The sequence below is a fragment of the Thrips palmi genome, unplaced genomic scaffold (genome assembly GCF_012932325.1).
Source record: "Thrips palmi isolate BJ-2018 unplaced genomic scaffold, TpBJ-2018v1 HiC_scaffold_16, whole genome shotgun sequence".
NCBI classification, from domain to species: Eukaryota; Metazoa; Arthropoda; class Insecta; order Thysanoptera; family Thripidae; genus Thrips; species Thrips palmi.
In genome coordinates, this window is record NW_023144625.1 from 10141449 (window position 1) to 10161058 (window position 19610).

The 19610-nt window shown below is 60.7% G+C and overlaps 1 protein-coding gene across 1 annotated transcript in view; it reads right to left on the reverse strand.

Annotated features, from left to right (window-relative positions):
• The window catches only part of LOC117642991 (probable G-protein coupled receptor 158), a 175599-nt gene extending 157283 nt beyond the window's left edge, over window positions 1–18316 (reverse strand). Inside the window, exon 1 of the mRNA XM_034381628.1 lies at window positions 17759–18316. Coding sequence (XP_034237519.1) covers window positions 17759–18205 — 447 coding nt within the window. The 5' untranslated portion in view covers window positions 18206–18316. The remainder of the gene's footprint in view (window positions 1–17758) is intronic.
• Window positions 18317–19610: the final 1294 nt, after the last annotated feature.

Sequence of the window (19610 nt, forward strand, 5' to 3'; positions counted from 1 at the left end):
CCAGGAAGACGGTGCACCTCGGACATGCCGGCCGAGAACGCACCGGAGGCACCGGACAGACAGACAGACAGACAGACAGACAGACAGACAGACAGACAGACCGACAGATTGACAGAAAGGGGAGAGAGAGAGACAGAGATATGGCGTCAGGACCGCCGGCCGGCCAGCAGGATTGATCCCCGTTCCTGGACGAGCTGCTTGCCGCCTCGACTCTTGCCGCCGCCCCACCACTCTTTCCGACGAGGGACACCCTCCCCCTCCCCCCTCGGAACCCTCGGCGAAGACGGCCTCGGGGGCGGCCTTGAGCAGCCGATGAAAGGAGTTAACGCCGCGACGCGCAGCGCCACGCCACGGCAGGCCGTGGAGGAGCCTCGGCAGCGACACAGACACACAGACGCGCCATGAGACTGGCTGGAAGGGACCCGGCCACCCGGCCCAAAGGAGCCACTCTGTGAGGGGCTTTAAGTGAAAGGCTGACGCCTCGCGCGCGACAATTTCGCTCGCCACGCAAGAATAGAGAGAGTGAGAGAGAGAGAGGGTGCTCGGTGTGTGTGAGTGTGTGTGTGCGCGCGCGTGCGTGTGTGTAGGTGCGTGAATGTGTGTGAGCCTACTTATAATTAAATTTACCTTGAGACAGCCAAAACTTGCGGGCACGCCTAGTTAGCAGCGGATGCGTCAGGCGATGAACTTCGCACCCGCACATACACAGAGAGAGAGAGAGAGAGAGAGAATGCGCATGCATATTTCACACCTTACACAATATTTAGAGTCTTCTTGTATAGTAATGTGGAAAATGTGAAAACTCTGAACACTATCAATCGGCAGCTTCGAGAGCTTCGGCCGACCGAGGTGCGGCGATACCACCAGCGAGTTCGCAGGTCTCTCGCACTCACACACTAGAAGAAGAAGGACTCAAACATCTTAGCCGGCGCTCTCCGATTCCACTCCCTGTTCCCCGGAGGGGAAAACAGGAGAACAGGGGAGAGAAACCAACTGGAAACTCTATCACAGAAAAAAAAGACATATTCTCGACAAAACGGGCACTGAAGGAACCAATCAAAGGAATTGAGGCCGTCCGACTGAGCAACGACCTTTCGGGCCTTTTGGTCGGGCCACAACACGCGCCGCAGTCACCCCGCCCCCTCACACTCACACTCACACACACACACTCACACACACTCACACACACACACTCACACACACACTCACACACTCACACACTCACACTCACACACTCACACTCACACTCACACACACACACACACCACTCACACACACACACACACACACACACACACACACACACACACACACACCTACACACACACACACACACACACACATACACACACACACACGAGCACAAGTGCGCGGCCCGGGACGTGGGAGGCCATATCGGGCACGTGGGATGAAAAGCCCAATGAAAGTACAGGGCAGAGTGCAGCGGGGCGGGCCGCCAGTTTCCAAGAGAAATTCTTTGGCCGAGGTCTGCCTGCCTAACTGCCCCGGATTTCCACTCACGTCAGCAGCGCCGCGGCCAAGAAGGCCAGGAAGGCCAGGAACGAGGAACGAGACCGCGCCATTGTCGCCAGATGTGTCCGTCGTCGGCGAGGTCGGCACGGTCGCCACGAGCGGCACCTCGGCGTCGTAACTCGCAGTGACCGACCGGGCGGCCCGGCGGCCCGGCGGCCCGGCGTCGGGGCGAGTTAGTGTCGGGATGCGCTGCTGCCGCAACCACCACGTCGACGTCCACCACTACCAGCGCCTGGACCTCTTTGACGGCCACGTCCAGGTCGACGGCCACGTCGAGCACTGTCTCAGATCACGGTGACGGCCGTCTTCAACAGCCCCGTGACCGTCATGAAGACTCCGCGTGCTCGACCAGGAGAAGAAAGGGTCCGCGACCGTTCCAGGACCGTTCCAGGACCGTTCCAGGACCGTTCCAGCAAGGCCAGTCTCGCTGCTGGAGCTGCAGCGGCGACGGCCGTCTCGCAATGCAACTGCCTCGCGCAGCCGCCGGTTGCAGCAGCCAGCCAGCTGTGCGCGGCGCCGCATTCCGAAGGAGCAAAAACTCGCCATGGTCGTCCTCGTCGTCCTCGTCGTCCTCGTCCCCTAACGACTGCGGGCCGCGGGGACAGAGAGACGCCATTATCTGACCGGCCGGGCCGGCCGCCGCGGCGCCTCTCCGCGTGCCGCTCCACGCCGGCGACGTTCATGGCAGTGAGGAAGAGTGATTAGTCGGCACGAACGCCGCCACGCCGCCACGCCGCGGGGAGAATTATCTCCGATTTTCTCCATTTTACGGTGGGCGGACAGTCCGAAGAGCAGCGAGTCCCGGAGGGGCGGCGGGGCGCTTTAGGAGGAAGACGTCCCGGACGACGTTGGCCGGGCCGGTTTGCCGGCATGCCCATAACCTGCTTTTACTGCCGCCCGCCTGCGCCACACCGCCACACTGCAAGAGCGCCGATCACCAGCGCGTCTCCCCGCCCTGGCCTGGCGGCCCTGGCGGCTCTCTCACTCAGCAGGCGCCGGTAGGTTCAAAAAGCAGCACCGGGACCGGCGAACTGATTCCGAACGGCGTCTTCGTCGCCCCGTCTCTCTCGCACTCAAGGGTCGCCCCGTAAGAGTGCGAGAGAGGACGGCGCGTCGAAGGCTCCGTTCGGAATCGACCTGGCTGCAGCCCATTAGCCGAACGGTTTTATTCTCGGGGAACACTCCGGCCAGATTAACACGCTCGGGGAGGCGCCGCGACGCGTGCAGAGTGAGATGAAGGAGAGCGGCGCGGGGAGCGCCTCCCAAACGCCGCCTCGTCGTGCACGCCCACACTCAAACACACACACGCAGACACAGACACACACACAGACACACACACACACGCACGCACACGCACACGTACACACACACACACACACACACACACACACATACACACACACACACACACACACACTTATACACCTACAAGCGTGCCGCTAATTAAAGGCCGCGTAAATCGAAGGAGGTGGTGGAGTGGGGGGGTTAATTTCCGAACAAGTTTAGCCGAGCATTCCGTAAACGGGCCGCAATGCCGCGCCCTGGCCGCGCCGCGCTCCGCCAGCTCGTGTGCGTCGTCGGTTCGTCGGTCGGGACGCCGAGAGCGTGAAGCAAACAAACGCACGCACACAGCCTATCATCACGGGGTAATCATCTCCTTACCTGACCCCGCGAGCCCCGCGCCGGAGTAATCATTCAATGTGAGCGCGGTAATTCCCCACGGTGCCAGCACACTGACTCCGAGAGTCGTCTTCGTCGCTCTGTCTCTCTCGCGCCCACACGGGGCGCGCTATGAAAGCGAGAGAGACAGAGCGATAGCGACCCTCGGAATCAGTCTGCAGAACGTGCCCGGGGAGACGTAGTGCCTCCGCGTGGCCGTTCTGCTAATACAGCTGGCTATCCCCTCCAGGCCGCTGAAGGCTCCCCACTCCCCGTGCCCTTCGTCCGGGCCGTGTGCGTGCTCGACGCGACCCCCGAGCCATCTGACCGCAAGCGGCACCAGGCCACCAAGGCACCAGGCCACCAAGGCACCAGGCCACCAAGGCACCAGGTCACCAAGGCACCAGGCTACCAAGGCACCAGGCCACCAAGGCACCAGGCCACCAAGGCACCAGGCCACCAAGGCACCAGGCCACCAAGGCACCAGGCCACCAAGGCACCAGGCCACCAAGGCACCAGGCCACCAAGGCACCAGGTCGCCAAGGCACCAGGCCACCAAGGCACCAGGCCACCAAGGCACCAGGCCACCAAGGCACCAGGCCACCAAGTCACCAGGCCACCAAGGCACCAGGCCACCAAGGCACCAGGCCACCAAGGCACCAGACCAGGCCACCAAGGCACCAGGCCACCAAGGCACCAGACCACGAAGGCACCAGGCCACCAAGGCACTAGGCCACCACCAGACCACCAAGGTACCAGGCCACCAGGGCGGCATGGCACGCGCGCAGTGACCGCGCCGTGAACGACCGTCGTGATGACCGTCGTGATGACCGTCTTCGTGTCGACAAGATGACTACGAGCGCGGCCCGCGCGACGTGATCATGGTTCTGCCTGCTGCGGCATGACTAAGCCGCCCGGACTGTACGACCCTCCCCCTCCCCTCCCCCTCCCCCTTCCCACCAGCGCCCCTGGGGAAATTCCAGGTCGGCGGAGAGTCAAAAAGCGCATGCCACTTACGCCCCTCCCCCCACCCCCTTCTAATTCCCTGCAGCTGCAATGCCATGTGCCGAGTCGCCGGGCGGGGCGTCCATAGCGCGGTCCATCAGCGGTAATCCTTCAAACGCGGAGCGCGAATGGCGCCAAATCCCCAATTCCCTTGTTACGCTGATGACGCACTGCTGCCGCCAGGCGAGGACTTTGCCGCAATCACCAACAATAAATGAATTAATGCGTTTGCGAGCGGCCACGCCACGCCGTGCCACGCCACGCCAGTGAAGGAGGCCCCTTCTCCGTCACCGACTGCAGCGGCTGCCAACGGAACGGATATCGCTCCTGATCGGCCCCAGACCACAGTGCATCCTTGAGGCTGGGAAGCTTCAAGACGGTTGTTGTTGTTGTTTATTGACGTCTACTTGGTTTTTGTTCTTGCTTCGCTTTCGCTGTTCTGGGGTGAAAGGAAGGTGAACGAGGGGTGGGGAGGGGAGGGGAGGGGAGGGGGGTCTATACATTCGCCCCACCAGCAACAAACACATGACATCGTTAAGGCGAACGAGTATAACCAAGATTTACGGCACCATAAAATAGGTGCGTATGATTCACCTGTGTGCGGCGACTCTATGTGTGTGCGAGAGAGAACGGGAGGAGGAGGTCGAGGTCGGAACGAGGAGACGCACCCATTAAAAGGCGATTATACAATGTTGCATCATTTTCGGCTGGCGCGCGGTAGGAGCAACTTTGCGTCCAAGACGGCGACGGCTGGGAGCGAGAATGGACGAAGACGAAGGCAGCGGACGGGGAGCGGACGAGGCGAAGCGGAGGCCTGCGGGGCGCGGTGCACAGTGGGCCAGAAGACCGGTGGAGCGGCCAAAATTCTAGACGCGTTTTGAGCTCCAGAGTAGCTAATTATGACTAGAATAGAACGTGTAACCCCACCAATGGATTGCTCTCCGAACGAAGAATCCATTGGTGGGGTCACATGGTCGGTTGGTGTCCCAGTTAGCGGCTCTGCAGCTCAACACGCGTCTCGAATTTTGGCCGCTCCACCGGTCTTCTGGCCCACTGTGCGGTGCGCGGCGAGCGCCTGCAGCATAGGCAACATCTGGCGCTGAGGGACGCCGGCGCGCGGCGCGTTGCCTACCCTGCAGTCCGCAGGCGTTCGGCGGGGTCCTTCAGCGGCTGCCCTCGGCTCACAGTGGGCCAGAAGACCGGTGGAGGCGGTCAAAACCCTCGACACGTTTTGAGCTCCAGAGTCGCTAAAGAGGACTCGAACCGAACGTGTGACCCCACTAATGGATTGCTCTCCGAACGAGGAATCCATTGGTGGGGTCACACGCTCGGTTCGAGTCCCATTTAGCGACCCTGGAGCTCAAAACGCGTGTAGAGTTTTGGCCGCCTCCACCGGTCTTCTGGCCCACTGTGCGGCTGGCCTTCGGCTCTCGGCCTTCGGCTTTCGGCCAGCCCACGCTGCTCGGCTGCGCCACGCCTGCGCCACGGCTGCGCGTCGAGATGGCGGAGATGGCCGAGCAAATCGCACCGATATCGCTGCCTAATCGAGTGTGCGCGTCGCCTCGGCTTTGCCTGCTTCGCCTCAATAACGGCCTGAATGATGGAGAGAGAGGCGCGGCGGAACGGGCCGACGGCCGGAGAGGGAGAGAAAGCGCACCCCAAAATTATGCCAGGGGAAAATTGCGCCCTCTTGAAAGTTGCACGTTGCGTTCGGCCGAAAAATTGAATCAAAGCTTGCTTGCTGCCACGCGGAAAACGGAATCCGAGAACGCGGCCGGCTGTTAGACTTCCTCGCCCTGCCGGCTCTCTCTCTCTCACACACACACACACACACACACACACACACACACCACTGGTGTAAATCAACTCAGAAATTTTCTGATACTTTTGCATATCAGAACATTTCTCATGTCTCAGTTCTGATGTTTTTTCGGACACCTATTTCTGATGTTTGTGTTTCTGATGCCTTAATTTTCTGATGACTTTAGTTCTGATAACATCGGCTGGACTCAAAGACATATATCAGAACAATAATTTTCCTTTGTAAATATATATTTTGATCTACATGAGACTCGGAAACGGGGAAAACGTCTTCAGAGGGGTCGAAACCGAGTCCGATCCAAATCTGCAGTCCAAATTGAGCTAGCTCGCCATCAACTCTCAAAAAGACAGTAAATGTGATCCGATCTCATCGAGATAAAAACTGGCCTAGCCAAATCTTGCAAACAAGACACTCACCAAATTTGAAATTGAAATTACGTAAACTTTCTATTTTACAGGGATCTCATTTTTTTTGAACATCAGACATCAGAAACATTTCTGACGATTATATTTCTGATAACTAGCAGTTATCGGAAATCAGATCGACTTATCAGAAAGGCCTCTTTTTCTGATGTCTCTATTCTGATAACCTATGAAAGTATCAGAAAAAAACATTTCTAAAGACCTCTTTCTGATAAATAATTGATGTTATCAGAAAATACTCGAAATCTGATGTTTTTTTGTCAAGTTATCAGAAAATCCACCGTTTATCAGAAAATTTCTGAGTTGATTTACACCAGTGACACACACACTCTCTCTCACACACACACACACACACACTCACTCACTCACTCACGCGCACACGCCCTCGAGTCGAGCGCGTCACGGGGTTGCCCCCGCTTTGGTCAAGACCGACACAGCAAGAAAGAGGCCGAGTTGGAAACTTCCCCACCCCACTTCCCCTGCCGCCCGGCCGCCAGGCGAGGGCTTTTAATTGCTCTACTCCTTTGTCTGCGCACATGTAGTGTGAGCGTGTGTGTGTGTGTGGGTGTGGTTACTTCTATCGCCGAGCTCGAATGTGACCCGAGCCCTTTATCAGGGCGAGATGCACGGCGGTGGCCGGGCGCCAGGACTACCTCAACTAGGCCACGTCGGCGCGGGCGGCGCAGGCGGCGCAAACCAGGTACGCGGGGCGACAACTCTCTTCAGTTACGGCGGGCTTTGTCTGGCTGCCAGCTCTGCCAGCCCGGCACATTATCTCTTTGTCCGTGTGCGGCGGCCGGGCCGGCCGCAGGCAGCCAGGCCGAGGCCCGCTCTCACTTAGCTGGCGTGGCCGCGGCGGGGTGAGCACCGAGCCCCAGCCTCGGCCCGCGGGTCTCGGCCAGCCGCGGCCACGGCCAGGCCGACCCGCCGCCGATGAAATTGGAACCGGAGAGCGCGAGTCAGCACGCCACCACACGAGCGGGGCGCACCTCCTAAGTGGCGGTCGGCAAAATTAAGCTTCCCGCGAAAAGGGCTCGCGTCATCACGGCGATTGGGACGGCGAAGGGCGCCGCACAGTGGGCCAGAAGACCGGTGGAGGCGGCCAAGACTCTAGACGCGTTTTGAGCTCCAGAGTCGCTAAATGAGACTCGAACCGAACGTGTGATCCCACCAATGGATTGCTCTCCGAACGAGGAATCCATTGGTGGGGTCACACGTTCGGTTCGAGTCCCATTTAGCGACTCTGGAGCTCAAAACGCGTCTAGAGTTTTGGCCGCATCCACCGGTCTTCTGGCCCACTGTGGGGCGGGGCGGCGCCACGTGAGTGGGTGTCGAATGCACGCCGACGGCGCGACGACGGCGTCCCTTTGGGCCCGGCGGCGGCCCGGCCCGGCCCGGCCCCGGGGCGCGGCGCCGCGGCGGGCTGACGGCGAGCCTCACGGCATGTCCCGTGCCAGCGGCCAATGCGGACCTGGCGTGCCCGCTGCCCGTAGCGCCGTCCCTTCCCTCCGCCGCCCCGCCCCGCCCCGCCCCGCCCCGCGCTGGCGCCCCAAGGCGGCACACCGATACCGTGCTTTTTCACTTAGGCCGTCCGTTTCATTTTGCAGCGGCCGTTGTTGCCGCTCTTTCTTTCTCTCAGGAAACAAATTAAACTCCTCTGCTGCTGTGGATTAGGCCGCCCAGCGACCATTTCTTTGACCGGCTTCGCGGTTATGCCGTCCTCATAATTTTTTTTGTTTTTCCAAAGGGATTTGATGGCGTGGTGGAAACGGGCGGCGATGCCATGTCGCCAGGCTGCGTGCGGCAGCCCTGGGCCCGCCGAGCGACAGGCGAGCGACGCACAGTGGGCCAGAAGACCGGTGGAGGCGGACAAAACTCTAGGCGCGTTTTGAACTCCAGAGTCACTAAAAAGGCCTCGAACCGAACGTATGACCCCACCAATGGATTGCTCTTCGGACAAGGAATCCATTGGTAGGGCCACACGCTCGGTTCGAGTCCTGTTTAGCGACTCTGGAGCTCAAAACGCGTCTAAAGTTTTGTCCGCCTCACCGGTCTTCTGGCCCACTGTGCGACGAGGCATAAGCAATGCATGGAGGGCCCCTGGCCCGCACGGACACTGTGGACGGCGTGGACCTCGCACACGCCCTGCTTCGCGTCCTCGCCGTCCAGGTGGGGCGCGGGCTCACACGGGAAAGGGAAAAAACTGCAGGTTGGACGTGTTTCCCCGCATGACAAACTGCGCATCCACGGCCCGGCCATTAGACGCTCGGCCCGGCCTTAATCGGGCGCTCATATGAGGAGGCAACCCAGGCAAGCCAGGCAAGCGCTTGGCCGGCAATATCCAAAGCCCCATTGATTAAGGCCGAGTAATTTATGGACGATTTCGGGGTAATCTCCAGCATTAACTGATGCGCGGGACGGGGCGGGGCGGGCGGGGCGGGGCGGGGCGGGGCGGGGCGGGGCGGGGGGGCGGGGCGGGGCGGGGCGGGGGGTGGTTTTGGTTGGACAGCACCGCTGCGCTGCGGCCGCGCAGCGTCGCTCCTTTTTTGGGCTTTCCTTTTCCGAATCAGCAGGCCGACGCCGCACAGTGGGCCAGAAACCGGCGGAGGCGGCCGAAACTCTAGACGCGTTTTGAGCTCCAGAGTCACTAAACAGGACTCGAACCGAACGTGTGACCCCACCAATGGATTCCTCCTCCGGAGAGCAATCCATTGATGGGGTCACACGGTCGGTTCGAGTCCCATGTAGCGACTCTGGAGCTCGAAACGCGTCTAGAATATGTCATCTATTTGTTCTGACACTTTCATGAATAGTTTCGAGTGATTTCGTCATGAAGTGGCTTAAAAACCGTAGACAAAGAAGAAGCGGAAGCTGGCTGCGATCAAAATGCCCGATAGGTGGATGGATCGCCGTGTGGGCCACTCGTCATGGGGGAGTGACAGAGACGCTAGATTGCAGCCCCCTCCCCCCTCCCCGGTCCAGGCCCGAGGGTCATCATCTCCCCCCGGTGCACTCGGCCGGACTCCGGGCCAGCCACCATCCGCCCGGCTGCAATCCGAAAAAGGCCTTTTTCGGCCGACGATGATAAATTTCCGGGCCGCGCAGCGCGCAGCCATGGCGGCGCGGCCTGGACGTCCGGAGTGATGAGATGGAAAGGAGGGGAGGGGGAGGGGCGGGAGAGGGGCGCGAATGCACCCACGCTGCATAATGTGTTTCTAAGCATAATGGGGACATAAGTCAAGTGCGCTGACAGTCGCGCTGACCTATTGGGCCACTTCGGACCGGCGGCACGCGGCTCCACGCGACACCGCGCGGCGCCCGCCGCAAGCGCGGATCCACGGGGGGGGGGGGGGGGGGGGGGGGGCAATTGCCCGCCCCCCTTGACCCCTAGATAGCCGCCTGAAAGGTAAAAAGCACCACTTTGCCCCTGTAAGTAGGCAAAAAGTGCTACTCCCCCCCCCCTTGATCCGCCACTGGCCCGCCGGGACGCGCCCAGAGAGACTCTCGACCTGCACTGAGTACCCACTGGCACACTGTAAGTGCGAAAGTGTGCACAGAGTGCGCACTTAGGCTTCCACCGGCACGCAAAACAAAAAGTCTACGAGGCGTCGATTGCGAAGGGCTTAGAATCTGCGAAGAAAGGCTTGGTTCCGTTCAAGGCGTTCCGTCCGGGGGGTCCTTGGGCAGGCGGCGGGGCGCGGGGACGACAGGTGTTCCAGCGTCCTGGGAACGCCGACAGATGGGGGCGCGCGATTATGAACGCTGTAATGATCGCGGTTGGCGTCGTCGTCTTCGGTCGAGAGGGGGGGGGGAGGGGGTGCTCGTCGCTTGGCGCTCGAGTCTTCGAGGCCGCGGGGAAGTTGACATCGTGTAGGTGCTCTATTCATCACTGCCTCGGGGCTTTCCGTAGTTGAGGAGGATCCTCTTGGCGACATGGAGCCGCCTCGGCGCGCCGAGAAGCCTCACCAGGCTTTCCTCTTGGCGCCGCGGCTATGGACCGACCGCCATTATTTTTTAGCCAGTACGAGAAGGAAGTGTAGCTCGCATGAAACTCGGTCCGACATGGCGAAATTTGTACTCGGCTTACGTGTTGCATTATTTGGACCTTGCCGACGGAGCGCGTGGCGCGGCGTGGCGTGGCGTGGCGTGGCGCGGCCGTTTAAAATATACATATCTGTCGTCCCCCGCGCCGCCCCCGCGCCGCCTCCAAGCTACGCCGGCCGGCGTGACGACGAGTTGACTAATTAATACATTCCCCTAACGTGATTCTGCCGTGTCCGTCCGTCCGTCCTCTGGCAAGCAGGCAAATTACCCGGCACAACTTTCTCCTCCTCGCCCCTCCCCTCCTTTCCCCCTCCCCTCCTTTCCCCCTCCAGACCACCAGCGCCCTCAAACAAGTCCGGAGAGGATCTGGCCACGCGTCCGCCTCCATGCCGAGCAGCTACTCGGAAAGAGGATTCAGCCTGCGAAAGGATTGGGCTGACGCGGCGAGGACGCAGCGAGGACGCAGCGAGGACGCAGCGAGGACGCAGCGAGGACGCAGCGAGGACGCAGAGAGGACGCAGCGAGGACGCAGCGAGGACGCAGCGAGGACGCAGCGAGGACGCAGCGAGGACGCAGCGAGGACGCAGCGAGAGAGCGAGGACGCAGGAGGGCGCCGGGCGCAGAGGACGCAGCGAGGACGCAGAGAGGACGCAGCGAGGACGCAGCGAGGACGCAGAGAGGACGCAGAGAGGACGCAGAGAGGACGCAGAGAGGACGCAGAGAGGACGCAGAGAGGACGCAGCGAGGACGCAGCGAGGACGCAGCGAGGACGCAGCGAGGACGCAGCGAGGACGCAAGGAGGACGCAGTGTCGCGCCAGGGACTTGCCAGTGAGGAGTCGAAACTCGTCGAAACTAATTCATTAAGACCTCCACTCCACTACTGGGCCATGCTGGGCCATGCTGGGAGCGCGGCAGCAGGTGGGAGCCAGTGGGAACGTGCCTGCCAGAGATGGTTAATGCTCTCAGCACAGCACACTGCTGGGATGCCAATTTAGTTTTATTCATTCATTCATTCATCCATTTATTTTTTTATTAATAATAGGGGCGACTGGAAAAGGGCAGCTTCCGTTAGATTAAACCGGCGTTTTCCCGTTTCCCCTGTTTTCCGCCTCAGTTGGGGAAATGGACTGGGCGAGCACTCCACCGCGTCCGTCTTAATGTATTCCCTTCGACGACGCCACGAGCCTCTGATTGCTAGTCTCCCTCATTTTTTAATATTTTCTTAATTGTTTTTCTTGTCACAACTCCGCTCTCCAGGAGGCAACCGAGCCTCTTTATGCCATCGTTTTTCTTTTTCTAGAGAGGGCTTCGTTGCCATGGGCCACCTGGACACACTTCCACAGATAGGCATTTTGCGGTAGAGGTACCTCTAAAAGTGATCCTGAAAATAACATTACCTCAAGAGAAAAATTTGGGTTATGGCAACCATCCAAAACCGGTTCAGCCTATGACGCACAGTGGGCCAGAAGACCAGTAGAGGCGGCCGAAATTCTAGACGCGTTTTGAGCTCCAGAGTCGCTAAACAGGACTCAAACCAAACATGTGACCACACCAATGGATTCATCGTTCGGAGGGCAATCCATTGGTGGGGTCACACGTCCGGTTCGACTACCATTTAGCGACTCTGGAGCTCAAAACGCGTCCGGGATTTCGGCCGCCTCCACCGGTCTTCTGGCCCACTGTGCGACGGCCCCGCTGCGGCGATGCCTCGGCGATGCCATCCCGTAATGAGCACCCCGTTGTTGCTCGGCCGGCGCCAGATCAAAGGCGGCGCGCCTTTTTCTTAAGTTTTCGGGATGAAAGTCGCCTGAAAGTTGCACCGCCGAGGCACGCAAAGTTTGTCGCGGCGTTGCGGCAAGGCCGGCAGGCGTGAGAAGAGAAATAAGAGCGACCAAAAAAACAGCGTCACGGTGGGGATTTTTCGGGGGGAAAAAACAGAAAAGGGCGTGAGAGCGTGACTAGCAGGCAGGGCCAGGCGGGGCCAGCAGGACGCCGCTGCGAAGCGCCAAGCGCCAAGCGTGGACGCGGCCCAGAAGGAATACTGATGCCGTGCAGTCTGCAGCCTGTACAGTCACAGTGTAGGATGATGTTGTGACAGCGGGCCGGCTCCACGCCGCCCCGCGCCCATTGGTCCGGCAGCAGTCTGATTCCAAAGAGTCCTTCGCTCTGTCTCTGTCGCACTCACGGCCGGGCTCACGGCGTCAACACCGAGTCTGCGCGTCCGGAGCGGTGAGCTTCCGAGGCTGGTGTATTTGAAAGTCGCGCTCCGCCATCTCGTCTTGCCACCCGCTCGTCTTGCGTTCGTCGTGTTTCCTCTCCTTTCAGAATTCATTTATTTGTTCTGTTTCGCCCAGTGTCGCGACGGCGCAGCGCCGCGGGGGCTTGGATTACAGGAAGGGCCGACCGCGGACCCACTTTTACGGCTAGCATGCACGAACCGCCTCCGCTCAACGCGCCTCACTTCAATCTAGGTGTGTGTGTGTGTGTGTGTGTGTGTGTGTGTGTGTGTGGGGGAGAGAGGAGAGAGAGAGAGAGAGAGAGAGAGAGAGAGAGAGAGAGAGAGAGAGAGAGAGAGAGAGAGAGAGAGAGAGAGTGTGTGAGTGTGTCCGCCCTTCCGTCCGTATGTAAGTGAGTGTGGGGCGGTGGCGGTGTACGTTTGTCTGTGTGTATGTGTGTGTGTGTGTGTGTGTCTGTGTGTCTGTGTGTCTGTGTGTCAGTGTGTGAGTGCGCACGTCGCCATCACGCTTCCGGCCACTCCAGCGTAACGTGTGCCTCGCGCACACGAAATTACTACGAAGTAAAAATAAAAATGAACAGTAAAAAATGTGTTTTGTTGTTGATGTTTTGTTTTTTAGCGGATTAACATCTGAGCCGTAATCAGGCCGCGCCGTGAAAGTGAAGGTGAAGTGCTCTCCAAGCGCACTGGGCTGCTAATTTTATGAGCGGCTGCACGTAGCCGGCTTTGTATCAACGAGACGGGTGCGCTGCATGTCAGAGTTGAAAATGCTCCAAAATATAAAATTGATTGTTGGAACACTCGTTACATTTGTCTTTTCTTTGTAACCAACGTCAGCGAAAAGGCGGTTAAATGAAAGCAAGCTGACACCTTTATGTGTCTTATATTGTGCTAGGTATGTTTTGAAGCAGTAAAGGAATCATCTGCTAAAAAAAGAAACAAGTTACATGTCAGCAACATTATTTTGTTTTTGTGCTGGCCGAAGTTTGTATTTTATTTTGTTTCTGTTTTTTCGGGGTAGGTCTGGGGAAGTGTTGGTGGGTTTCCACGGGCCGCACCGAGCGGGCCGCGCGCCGCCACCAAACTATCTCCCGGCTGCCGGCGAGGCTCGAGGCTGCCGTCCCACAGTGGGCCAGAGGAACGGTGGAGGCGGCCAAAACTCTAGACGCGTTTTGAGCTACAGAGTCGCTAAACAGGCCTCGAAACGAACATGTGACCCCACCAATGGATTCCTCGTTCGGAGAGCAATCCATTGGTGGGCTCACACGTTCGGTTCGAGTCCTGCTTTGCGACTCTGGAGCTCAAAACGAGTCCAGAGTTTTGGCCGCCTCCACCGGCTTCTGGCCCACTGTGCGTCCGCCGCGCCATGGCCGCGCCGTCCCGCAGACAGATTAGTGTGACGGTTCAACTCGGAGATTTCCGGCAGAATTCTTTGTGCTGCCGGCGCGCTCTCCGGGGACTTTGGCGTGGCAACAGTCGCCGGGGCGCGGCGCGGCGGGGAGGGGGGAGGCACTGTCAGTCTAAAAAGATCCGCGAATTTCCGGTGGAAGGGACGTCACCAGGGCGGCAAGGACCGTCGCGGTGCCGCGATGCATCCTCGCACCTCGCGCTTCTCCAGGGGCGGCCGAGTTTGAATAACCGCGCGCAGAGGGCTTCGCTGTTGTTTTTTGTTGTTTCTTTTCTCCTTTTCCATTGTAGGCGTAATTACTCCGGACGGCGGCCCAGTACGGCCAGCACGGCCAGCACGGCGGGGGCGGGGAGGCCGCGAGGGCCGCGGCAATGGCCGCTGCAGCGCCGCGCCGATAGTGGGCTTTCAGTCTTCATCACCGGGATTAGAGGCGATTTGTCACGCGGACAACTGGCGCGGGGCTCAGCGGCGCGGCGCGGCACGGCACGCCACGGCGCGGCTATCTCTGTAATGCTGCTCGGCCAAGCCGAGTTGTGGGCTGGAGATCATTCATGACCGTGCCGTGCCGCACCGCACAGTGGGCCAGAAGACCGGTGGAGGCGGCCAAAACTCTAGACGCGTTTTGAGCTTCTGAGTCGCTGAACAGGCCTCGAACCGAACGTGTGACCCCACCAATGGATTCCTCGTGTGGAGAGCAATCCATTGGTGGGGTCACACGTTCGGTTCGAGTCCCATTTAGCGACTCTGGAGCTCAAAACGCGTCTAGAGTTTTAGCCGCCCCCACCGGTCTTCTGGCCCACTGTGCACCGTGCCGCGCCGCGCCACGAGATCGTCTCGGCCCGCTTCATCATCACGGCGCCCCGACCCGGCCGACGCGGCCCGACGAATCGGCTAAAACGGCTCAGCAAAGTTGGTCCGCCGGCTTGTTTCGCCATTCGGCAGCCCAGCCGGGGTCCGGGAGGCCTGAGAGGCCAGGGAGCCGGATCGGCGAGGCCCGCCGCCAGCCGTTTAGCGCAGACGCATCCGCCGGCCGCGCCACGCCCCCGCCAGAAGGGTGTTGTCGGAGCGGGGCGGGCAGCCCTGGGGCAGCCCCTCTCCCCCGCTCCAAGGAGCGGCAGGGGCACATGTTACGCTTTTGAATAATGTATCGCACCGCGTCGCACCGCGTGGAGGGAGGGCGGGGGGCGCGGCGCCGCGCTGGAGTTTGCAGCCCCACCGCGGAAACTGACTTTCAAAAAACCGAGTTTAAATGAGCCAACAGCCGGTGGCGGTGGCGACACCTCGCCGCGACGCACCTCCGCCGTCACGTCGCCGCGCTGGGCGCCGCCATGGCGCGGTCGACCGGAAAAGGCCTTCTCTCTCGCGCACTCTCGCGGAGCGCCCCATGAGTGTGACAGAGGCGCAAAAATGCTCGGAATAACCAGCGTATGACCACGCGGTCGGAATGAACCTCTGGGAAGGTGGGAGTGGTGGCAGAGTGGGGCAGTGGGGCGGCGGGCGGGCGAGGCGCAGCGACAGTTTGCGCCGCTGTTGTGGCTGTTGCCGGCAAATGGGTCGCTCTGTGTGCAGCCAACAGCAGTAGCGACACAGTCATCAGTCAGCCAAGACTCCAACCCCTTCCCCTCTCCCCCGCGCCCCCGCGCCGCCGCGCTGCGAGCGACAAGAACCAACCCCGGCCAGCCAGCCCACTTTGCCTGCTGTGCCCGGCCCCACTGCCCCACGGCCCTGCTGCCCGCCCCGCAAACACACAGGGGCACGGCAAGGTTGCCGGCATGTGCCCGCGGTGCCGATCCCACGCCGTTTGCTCTGCCTCTCTCGCACCCGTGCGGAAAGCAGCATGAGTGCGAGAGAGAAGGCGTGACGAGAGGAGCGCACAGTGGGCCAGAAGACCGGCGGAGCGGCCAAAATTCTAGACGCGTTTTGAGCTCCAGAGTCGCTAAATGGAACTCGAACCGAACGTGTGACCCCACCAATGGATAGCTCTCCGAACGAGGAATCCATTGGTGGGAGTCACACGTTCGGTTCGAGTCCCATTTAGCGACTCTGGAGCTCAAAACGCGTCTAGAATTTAGGCCGCTCCACCGGTCTTCTGGCCCACTGTGGAGCGTTCGGGATCGCTCTGCCCGCGAAGATGCTAGTCTTGGAGGAGGCCGGAGCGCCCGCCGACCATCGGGCGGGCCAGCCCGCACGGCGGCGGCGCGCTCGGGTTGCCTACCCTCGGCACCGCAGGCTGACGAGGCCGACCGTCCGGCGCTGCCGGGGACGCCGGGACGCCGCCGTCATCATCAAGTGCGCCGTGCCGTCAAACATTAAAGGGCGGTGCGTCAAAGAGCGGGCCGGGCGGTGTGGGTGCGGCCCACAGTGTGGGTGCAGGTAGAAGCGCCGGACCGGAACGCACTCGCAAAAGAGCTTTTTACTTTTTAAATGAAAGAGAGCGAGACAGAGAAAGAAAAAAAATAGAAAGGAGTGGAGAGGGTCGTATGAGGACACGCACGCAGTGGCGCCGTAACGCGTTGGTAATGGCCGCCGCGGGAGTGTCCGCCGTTATTTAAAATAAAAAAAAGGAAAAAGAAAAAAGGCAAAAGGAACAGGAAGGAAGGTGTCCCTTTTGCAACGGGCTGTTTGGAGCGGCGCTGCACGGCGCGGGAGAGCCTCTTTTAAATCGAATCCTCGAACGACGTTTCGAGAAATCGCTGTAATTATTTATCTCTACAGGCGAAATGAGGTTACCGCGAAAAGTGCCAAAGTCTTGAGGAACAACTAAAAAAAAATTATTTTTTTTTAGAGGGAAAGACGGCGGGTCGCTTCCCCCTCCTCACTTGTAAAGTGGCTCGCCTTTTTCTCCCCGATGGAGACCGAGACCCGAACGAACAGTGTGCCAACCCAGCCGAGCCAACAAAAAGAAGGGCGTGGGAAGGACGCGGAAACAGCAATAGAGTGCCGAAAACGAAGGACTTTCCGCCGGAAGACAGGGGGGAGGGGGGGGGGCGTTTATACGGCCGCTCTGACACGGAGACATGAGGTTTAAGACAAGTGATAAACGTGGCTGGAATTGAGATTATGCGCCCCGCGCTGCACCCTGCCAAGCCTTGGCCAAGCCGAAGGCCAAGCCTGCCAAGGGACTCGGTGACTCGGCCCCGTCGCGTCTCGCGTCCGCGCTCACGTCCCCCAGCCATCCCGCGTAGGCAACGCTGCTCATTGCTGTCGAAAGGGTTGCCCCTCCCAGCCTGACAGGCCCGAACAGGCCACAGTGGGCCAGAAGACCGGCGGAGGCGGCCAAAACTCCAGATGCGTTTTGAGCTCCAGAGTCGCTAAATGGGACCCGAACAAACCGTGTGACCCCACCAATGGATTGCTCTCCGAACGAGGAATCCATTGGTGGGGTCACACGCTCGGTTCGAGTCCCATTTAGCGACTCTGGAGCTCAAAACGCGTCTAGAATTTTGGCCGCCTCCACCGGTCTTCTGGCCCACTGTGCGGGGTGTCACTTTTTGCCTACTCGCCTTGTGTCACGGCTCGGCCCGCCGTCTCGCAGGCAGTGCCGGCAGTGCCGCCTAACGTGTTTTATTCTTTTATTCCTCTGTCCTTGCTTCCAGTAAGGCCCTGTTGTGCAGGCCGCAAGTCTTACCTGCGCGTAGCGGTCCACCACGCCCTCGCCCAGGTTGAGGTCGGTGCCGGCGGTGCAGTTCTCGCCCAGCAGGTGCTGCGACTCGACGATGCGCAGGAAGCGCGTCACGATGTCCACGTGGCCCTTCTTGGGCATCTCGAAGTCCTCCACCTCCATGACGCTCTCCTGCGTCGCGTCCTCCGCGCCCGGCGTCCTGTCCCTCGCGGCGTCCCTCCCGACGTCCTGCAGGTCCTGCTTGTCCTGGCGGTCCTCGACGCCGTCCTCGACCTCCAGGCGCACCTCGTTGTCGTCGTCGTCGTCGTCGTCCTCCTCGTAGAGGGTGGGGGCGGGGGTGTAATCGTCCTCCCGCACAACAATAAGGTCTTCGTCGCGGTGCTCGAGTCCTTGGCCCTCCCAGGTGCCGCGGTCATCGGCGAGCTTGGCGGCCTCGGCCTCCACGGAGAGCATGGTGGAGGCTTTGTACTCGGCCAGCACGCCCTTGTCGTGGCTGCGGCGCAGTATCTGCACTGTGCGACTCAGGTCCCACGGCCCGATGAGGGATTCGGGGCGCGCGGTCGAGGCCGCAGGGCGCCGAGGGACGCCAGCGCCGTGGCCGTGGCCGCCGCCACCCGCGAGACGGTGGCTGCTCTTGCTGATGGCGTGCTCGATCTCGGCCAGGTTCTCGAACAGCTGTTGCGGCACGGCGGGCTGCGTTTCCTCCGTCACGACGGGGTGCTCCGTCACGTCCTCCTCCTGCTTGACGCTGCGCGTCGTCAACACCCTGGCCCCGGCCACGGCCTCGGACTGCTGCTCCACGTCCCACAGGCTGAGCTCCGCGCCGGGGTGGTGGCCGCGGTGGTGGCGTCGCCCCGCCTTGCCGGCCTTGCCCTCGTGCCGATGGTGGTGTCTCTGCGGCTCGGCCGCCGGCGCTGGCGTGGTGTCCGAGGCCGCGGGCCGGGCGAGCACAGAGTACGGGTTAAGCAGGACCTCCTCGTCGACCTCGGCCTCCTCGCCGCTGCAGGCCACGGCCACGGCCAGCGCGGCCAGCCAGGCGACACGCCAGGCGAGGCGCCACGCGAGACAGGCCTTCATGGCGGAGGCCGTTTGGGCACCATGCCGGTGTTGCGCTGTGCTGGCGGCTGGCGCTACGAGAGCGAGTACGCCGCACACGACGGCAAAGGACTCGCCGGGGACCTTGCGAGGGGCGGCAGGAACTGGCGTACCGCGCGGTGTGCCGGACGCTGGCGCACTGAGCGCCGAGCGGCGTCGCGGCGCTGGGGCAGCACCGCTGGCGGCACGCGGCACGCGGCGCACCGCGGCGCGCAGGGTGGGGTGGGACGTCGCGCCAAGTCCCAGCCCTCCCAGCCACCCGACGGCGCCACGGAGTCTGACGAAGCCAGCCCAAGCCTGCGCCCGGCCCGCAGACTGCAGGGCAGACAGCCCGTGCACTGTAGGTCCTCGCCCACGCTTACTTCTCACATGAGACAAGGGGTAATGGACTCGCAACGGAGCTGGCCGGAATCTCTGCCTTGCGAATTGTAGTTCACTATTTCTCCGACTAAATATGCGATTTATGAGATAGCTCGGGCATTTTCGGAAAGAAGACACCTTAAAGTATGCCCAAAATTCAAAAAAGGTTCAATTTTCCCACCAGGACTCGAACAGGAACAGCTGCACCGTCGCGCTACTCCAATGCGCAGGGCGACGGCCATGGTGCCAGGGGCGACGCAGGGGGGGACGCACCTTCAACTTGCGATTGAAGCTTCCGGATGCCGCAAAAGTGACTGGACATAGTTTGCCTTCGACATATATCAAGGTGCACCACTTGTCTCATGCCCCTCAGAAGCAGCCGGAATGAGTCGAATTGTTGGAT